General features: G+C 32.3%; 1 protein-coding gene across 1 annotated transcript; it reads left to right on the forward strand.

Annotated features, from left to right (window-relative positions):
• The first annotated feature begins 727 nt into the window (after window positions 1–727).
• LOC117683807 (uncharacterized) lies at window positions 728–2,867 on the forward strand. The gene is made up of 5 exons (XM_034453714.2): window positions 728–796; window positions 1,231–1,365; window positions 1,795–1,914; window positions 2,091–2,255; window positions 2,513–2,867. The coding sequence occupies exons 1-5, from the start codon at window positions 754–756 to the stop codon at window positions 2,815–2,817; spliced, it is 768 nt and encodes a 255-aa protein (XP_034309605.2). The 5' UTR covers window positions 728–753; the 3' UTR covers window positions 2,818–2,867.
• The last annotated feature ends 4,928 nt before the right edge of the window (window positions 2,868–7,795 follow it).

Genomic DNA, 7,795 nt, shown 5'->3' on the forward strand with positions numbered 1-7,795 from the left:
ATGTTTATGCGTCGTATTTGTGAAATTATTCTAGTATACTTGAAATGTGAGATAATAAATGTAAGGTACATGTTTTGTATATCATGCAACTTGCAAATCAACATTACCATAACTGCAATATATATATTAAAGGTGATGCAGATCTTTTAAACAAAGGCAAAAAAAAAAAATCACGATATATGTTGATATACCTTTTGCAGTCTTATTCATATTGCTGAGCATGAAAAATTTTATTTTTACATCATGATAAAGACTGAATTAAAACAATTATATATTTAAGTATAACACACACACACACACACACACACACGCACGCACGCACGCACGCACGCACGCACACACGCACGCGAGCACGCACGCATGCGCGCACTCACAGTCAAGGATTTGTGTACGTATATTGTTGTGTTCTCCATTTTTACTACGTGTATATCAACTTGTTTTCGCTTTGCATTTAAATTGCATATTTTGTCTAGCCGTTTGTCTACTTTAAACGTGCAAGCGACATATGTATATGTCACGTAACGTTGAAGAGAAAATCCAGTGAACTAAGTGCGGACAATATAGTACAAAATTTTGGCTGAACAAGATTAGGACTTTGACGTTATCATTGTCCTTTGGCATTTGATGAATCTTACCCAGTCCTTAATTAGATTAAGACGAATATACTTGCAATAGTTTTCTGAAATGTCAAAGATCTTTTACTCCAGACGGTATATATTCACATGTTTTCAAGAGTTCTTGCATTTGCTTATCATGTATCTTTCTGCTTTCTTTAGTGTGTGTTTCCTGTTTGCAGGTTTGTTAGTTCATTCTATCTTTTCAGTACTGTAATGGCTTTTGTTTCAAAACTAGAGCATCTATTTAAAGACCGATGATGCTGAAGAGTATTATTTATATTATTCAGAAATGAACTTATACTATTTATGATGCTTTATTTTCATACCATTTTCTATCAATTATGCGGACAGTGCAGACACGTTTCTTCTCATGTATAATGTTCGGTTGTGCTCAATGCCAAGCCCAATCAGCTACCTACAATTTATCTAGTAAAGTTGCGTATTAGAGTACATAATATCCGAAATAGGATAGTCAACCTTTTCGTCAGCCATTAGCTGACATACTGTCGTCTTCAAGCTAAGCTTTATCGACGATGATACATGTGAATTTTTCTCTTCTAATTAATAGCAGTTAATTAATAATGTAAAACATATTTTAAAACAAATTGTTAAGGCACGTTCGTGTACTGCAATGGTGAGGAATGCGTTGACAAACTGCCAGAATGTGCAACGTACACCCGGAGTTCGTGTGATCCCCCAAACGTAGTCAGGGCTCATCAGTACTGTCCTGCTATCTGTGGATATTGTCGTATGTATCATATAGGGTTTGTCATTTAAAATTAGAATAAAAAACCTTGTGTTAAAGGTAAACGCTCATATCATCAGAAAGTAGTTAATATACCTGAAAAAATATTATAATAATGATTATTTAATACGAGAATCTTTGGATTCATTTTAAAACTATAAACCAGCATTGTCTAAAAACTAAAAAGTTATTCGTCAATAATTTGATGCAATAAATTCTTATTTATTGGTACAATTAAAAATTATACAATTGAAATAAGTTTCACTATTTTGTTAATCGATTATTTTCTGTTTACCATAATGTTCGATGTCCTTGTAACCTCGAGTCCGTGATATGCATTTATAAATATCAAGAATATAATACTAATTTGGTACGAAAGCATCATAACATTTAATGTAAATGAATGATAATAGCTTCACTGTAATTATTTAGATAAACAATGTGAAGACAGAATAAGTGATTGCCACCGTCACGGAATTTCGGTGTGCCTTTCGCACGATGATACTTGGGCGAAGGAGAATTGTGCAGCATTTTGTGGTTTTTGTGGGCCAGGTCAGATATTTTTTTTTCATTCTAAGAAAAAAAAAATTGATTTGACTGTTTGTTTAACTTGCTAGTAATCTTTATTACATTTAAAATGTAATGTAATGCAACTCACTAGCTTCGTTTAAGCCATTTTTTATTTTATTTATGTACCGGTTTTATAAAGTATGTTTTATGGATTGTAGATGTAAAATGTCGATATAGTGATTGGGAAGACCTCGGTCCGTGTCCATGCAAGAACGGACTGAAAACTCAAGTACGGACATTTATATTTGTCCAAAATGGCACTTATCAAGCAGAGGATTGTGGCAAAGATTTAGTTAAAATCAATTTGTGCACGACTGATTCTTGTGAGTAGTAATTTATTGCTTTGCTTCTTAATTTCAAATGAATATCAAGATCATTTTTTGTTGAATATATCAAAATTTCTAATTATTAAATCTTTTTCAAAGTAGTTGAGCATTTTATTACATTTCTCTTTTAGTCGTATTGTCTATCTGCTACAAAACAAACGAATAAAACTATTTAATATAGAATAAAACAATTCAAATTACTAATGTATGTCATTACTGATAACATCCCGACATGTACTTAAACTATTTTCCAGGTAGTACCTCTTCAGTTTTGGTGACGCAGAAGGTACCTGTACCTGCAGTGGTCACAGAGAAGACTTCAGTCCACGAACCAGTTGTTCAAACACACTACGAAACACATTACGAACATCCACATGTAGACCCGGACGTTATAGCCGGTGTTGCTGCAGCAGGGACAGCGGTTGCAGGAGGATTTGCACTCGGATCTCTTTTAACAGGAATGCTACCACTTCTAGCATTTGGAAAACGAGCCCCGAATGATGATAAAAAAGCTGTTGAAGATCTTTTAGAGTCTGTTCTGAAAGCTCAAGGTCATTAAACTGATTTTTTAAAAGCTTTCTAAATAATAAAGATTAAAATAGTACTGTTTTTTGTCTCTATATACGTGTTGCAAGGCCTTACATTAAACAACTTTGCTAACTTTGGGAGTTAGTCGATTTTACAGCTGTTTTCATTTGTTTTTTTTACAAAACATTGGGGATACTAAAGAACCATAAGCCACATAGCTGAACGCACTTCAACAGTTTTGTTTTTACATAATTCAAAATGCTTATACAATGTGATCACAATTTTATCTTAAGATATATAAGTTTGGTTACCATTCATCAATATTTTTTGAGGTGTTTTACCAACAAAGATTCCAAAATAACATATAATATTCAAGCGGTTCAACAAGTTTGGTATTGACAGGTCAGTCACTCCAACTGAACATGTTAGGCTCATCTATCTAATATTCTTCCAATCTCGTCGGAACGTAAATTACGAACATGGCTTGACTTGTACTTACATTTTCTAATGGATGGATGATGATCAATTTTGTTTTCGAATCATATCTCAACATATCTTGATATTAAATTGCTTTTGTTTTCGTATATCAAGAAATAAAGTACAGGGTGTCTAATAATTTTATACTACTTTCTATTAAAATAACTTTATTTTTACTTAACAAACATATAAATGAATTTTCTTTAATGTATATGAAAAAAATTACACTCAACAATGATACTTTTTTGACAAATTTGACGTTATTTATTTATACAAACATTTGACAACATTTGACAACGGTTTATATCCATCTTGAAACGCTCTTCTTCATCACACGCTTTCTGGACGGTAGCTACCCTCTCGCTTAACGGTTTACATGAACCGCTAAACGGTTAACACGAAACAATTTCCTATCTGAAAGGCGGATTTTACTTTGAAATATTATGACTGAATAATAAATGTAATGGAAACCCAAACCAACTGGTTAGAAAAAAAAAGAAAAGTTACAAACTTTGTCATTGAGTCAAATGAAATGCGACTGAAAGGTAACTAACAGTTGTCTGAATCGTATACGTCTACCATTCAGTCGCCTTTCAACATCTTTCAGATAATATGCCATTGACTAAATGACAGAGCATCAATTCTGTGGAAAAAACCCTACTTCAATTACATACAGGGCTATGGCAAGTTATGTTTACCATTTTGAAATCATAAAAAAAATCTTATACAGTACTTGCAACGTTATTTTTTACAAGATAAACGATAGGATAGGATTAACGCACAATAGAATAGTACACACGCACGATAGAACAGTATACACGCACGATAGGAAAGGATAAAAGATGTTCATGATAAACGTATTTAATCGCTTTAAACGATCTTCACGAACAAACTGATAATGGCAGAACTTGAGAAAGAACACGTACGAATAAAGATTTAAATGGAATTTCTTTTTAGTAACAATTGCCGTGTTGTAAATCATTGCTGATCATTTATAGAATGTATAAAAATGACCAGTTATTTTTTTTTTTAATTTAAATTATGAGCTTTAATGATCAATAAATTTTCGGCATTGTTAATATTGTTTTCATTACTGAACACCATAGCCGATCGCCGCGAATATTTCAGCCCGAGATCAAATCACACGGAATATAGCTGGTGTAATTATATAAATCTAACTCTTGTTTAAAGTAAATACAAATCATATATCATAAAAATTAATTTCTTTCTGTGTAAGAAAATGATGAATTAAAAACGAATTATTACAGACAAGTTAAATAAAATTGATATTTACACAGATACACATTCTGCGTACGATTGTTAACATTGTTTTCATTACCACACACCCTAGCTGATTGCCGAGAACATTTCAGCCTGAAATCAAATATCGCACGGAAAATAACGGGTTCAATTAAACTACAACTCGGGTGTAATTAAATATAAATTATATCATAAATACTTTTGTTTCCGTAAAATATATGCAAAACAAATTATATTGCATAAAAGTTAATGTTAACGCAGGTATACACTCCGCGTATGATTTAATATATTCGATATACAGGTAAATATATTACCTTGTTCCTAAGAACTTCGTTTTTCACTTTCAATGTTTACAGATATGATTTACATGTAATATTGGTCTTAAAAAATTAATAAATTAGTATCATGATAGAATGCTCAATAAAATTTTACAATTCTTCTTCGATAACTTTTTGTATACGGCGCACTGAACGAGTTGCAACTTATTAATAAATTTACTTCCTTTTAGAAAGGCACGAAACGATCAACACGATAGGATAAACGGAAGAACTGTTGAAATTAAACGATAAACTTGATAGGATTAACGCACGATAGGATAGAATTAACGCACGATAGAACAGTATACACGCACGATACGATAGGATTGATACACGATACGATAGGATATGATTGTAAAAAATAACGTTGCGGGTACTGTATACCTGCCTCAAAGAGTTAAGTGAGGTATGTGCAAATATGTGTTATCTACCAGCACCTACACAACAATACTCCACTTGAAACAAGCGTGAAAAATAAATCCAGTTCAATGGTCATTGTCCTTTCTTACACACAAAGGACCTAGTGAGGTTTTGTTTTTAAAATACATGATACTTTTAAAACACACGATTGTATAATATTGGTTTGTTAAATGTTTTATGTGTCGTATTTGATTAAAATCAATCTAGTATACTTGGTTCAACGAAATTTGAGGTGAGCAATGTGAGCTACATTTTAAAACTTTTATTAAACTGTATATAAGCAAGCTACTGACAAACAAGTTGACAAAACAGGACTATCAGCAGTCTCGCTTGAAGTCATCTTTTCGTAAGTTCTATGGTCGATACAACGACCTTGTCAGCAAATACAATCTTCCACCGGGTCGCATGTTGACTGGCGTTTTTCATACTAATTGTTAGACCATAATTAATCACTTAATTGTCAATGGACTTTTCCGATTTTCCCCCTGATTATGACAAAGAGCACACGGCGGACGTGACCGGTCAGCAGAGGATGCTCACTCCTCCTAAGCACCTTATCCATTGATCTATCTATTTGGAGGCCCGTGTTGCTCTGCTTTGAATTTGTATTTCGTTTTAAGGATCTTTAGATGGTTCACGGTTTGTTATTGTCATTTCTTCATCTACTCGATTGATTACTCAAGAGCTATTGGCCGCATTGCCAACACCTTCCCTAACACTGTGAATCAAAACTGTTTAAAAAGTAGTTGTTGTTCATTTTATAGTTAATTTGCAGTGTTTGTTGCAGTGCTTGATTGTGTTTTCTTTGTTTTGACCAGGTAATTTATTTCTTGTGTCCCGACGAAGCCAGTCCCGAACGTTTGACAATATCAGTTGTTCGAGTCGTTAGCTTTTTTAGTGCTTATATATTCAGTTTACCGGCCTAATGTCTTAACATTAGATACGACACTTTATAGATGCCCGGTGTTGATCAGTTGCAATATTGTAAATAATAATAGCATTTATTAAAACATGTAATTTTCTACCAATTTTTTTTTTTTTTTTTTGGGGGGGGGGGTTGTTTTGCGGTTATATATACATAAATTGTGATCCATAAATTCTGATACTATTGTAAAACTTCATAAAACTCTCATCCGATGAGATAAACTCTTGAATAAGGTATCATTCTGATTAACGGTGACTAAAAATTTATATCATTTGTAATGTACGGCAAAATTCCACTTCAAAATGAAATAAAAAGCCGTCATAAAATTGGTGTTGTGTTTTTCATGGTGCCCCATCTTTACCAAATTGGTCTTACATCGAGCTACTGTACTTTGAGGCTCGTTTACCTTGAATTGTAATCCGTTCAATGATAATTGGATTTTGCAGACAGGCCTATATAGTAAAACAAAGAACTAAAGACAACTATGAACAACATTCAAGAAAAATCAAGATCTCTGATTTGTCAAGGTTCTCAAACAGATCATCCGAAATAGCTAAATATGTTAGTAAAAAGTGTATCCAATGATATCCAAAATAACATAATTGTGAAAAACGGTAAATCTAAGCATGAAAAATGAACATTAAACACATGAAGAATGGTTGTGTGGTTTGAAACAAAATTGAGGGAAGTTTTATTTCCTGTAGAGCTGAGCCTGGATGATGAGTTACTGCTGTGCTACTCATAACCTTGGTGTAAACCTGGGGTTGGGTGTCTTCCATTTGATTTTATTAAATGATCAAGCAAATAGATTAATCCTTAAAATTTTAAATATTAGAGCTGCTAAAAAAATAAAATGTGAAGAGGAACCAAGCAGAAGTGTAATGCAGGGTGCGATAGCAATTTATTATGATAAAAAACACATACTAAATAGTAGATACATCATCTAATTTACATTCTTTTCACACAATATACGTGCATGTAATGATATATAAATTGTGTGAAACCTTACTTTATGATTCACAAATTTAAAAAAAAAACCGGATTACAAGTTAGTCAATAGAAAAAGAAACAAAATGTATTAGACTAACAAGTAAAGTTGAGAGGTGTGTCTAACATACATGAGTTAAAATATCAAAATCATTTAATCACTAATGATCTTTGAGACGACATACATGTATGTAAACATTTTCAAAAAATTCAAAATTGAAGTATGGCGACTCCTTAATCAAAAAGACACTTTTTTACACGAAGAAATGATCGACGAACCAATCTTTCATTTCGATATCAGATTTGTGAACCTTTTTAAACTCTTACTGGAAATGCAATTATGGGTTATTACAACAGTTATACCTAGGTTGCTACGTGTAGTTTATTTTGTGTATTAATTTCTGCGCTTGAATTTTTTTTAAAGTGTATAAATATTGAACAATTAGCATTGCAGATAATAAGATTTAATTTCAACTCAATCTTAAATTACTACAAATCTGACACTTATTCACTATCTACTTTTAAATGTGTATTTTTTTGGCTGATCAGTTCACAAACAGAAATAAATTTCGATATCCAGTAATTCAAAAATATAATTTGAAATGAAATATGACATTTTTTTT

This window comes from Magallana gigas, chromosome 10, assembly GCF_963853765.1.
Source record: "Magallana gigas chromosome 10, xbMagGiga1.1, whole genome shotgun sequence".
NCBI classification, from domain to species: Eukaryota; Metazoa; Mollusca; class Bivalvia; order Ostreida; family Ostreidae; genus Magallana; species Magallana gigas.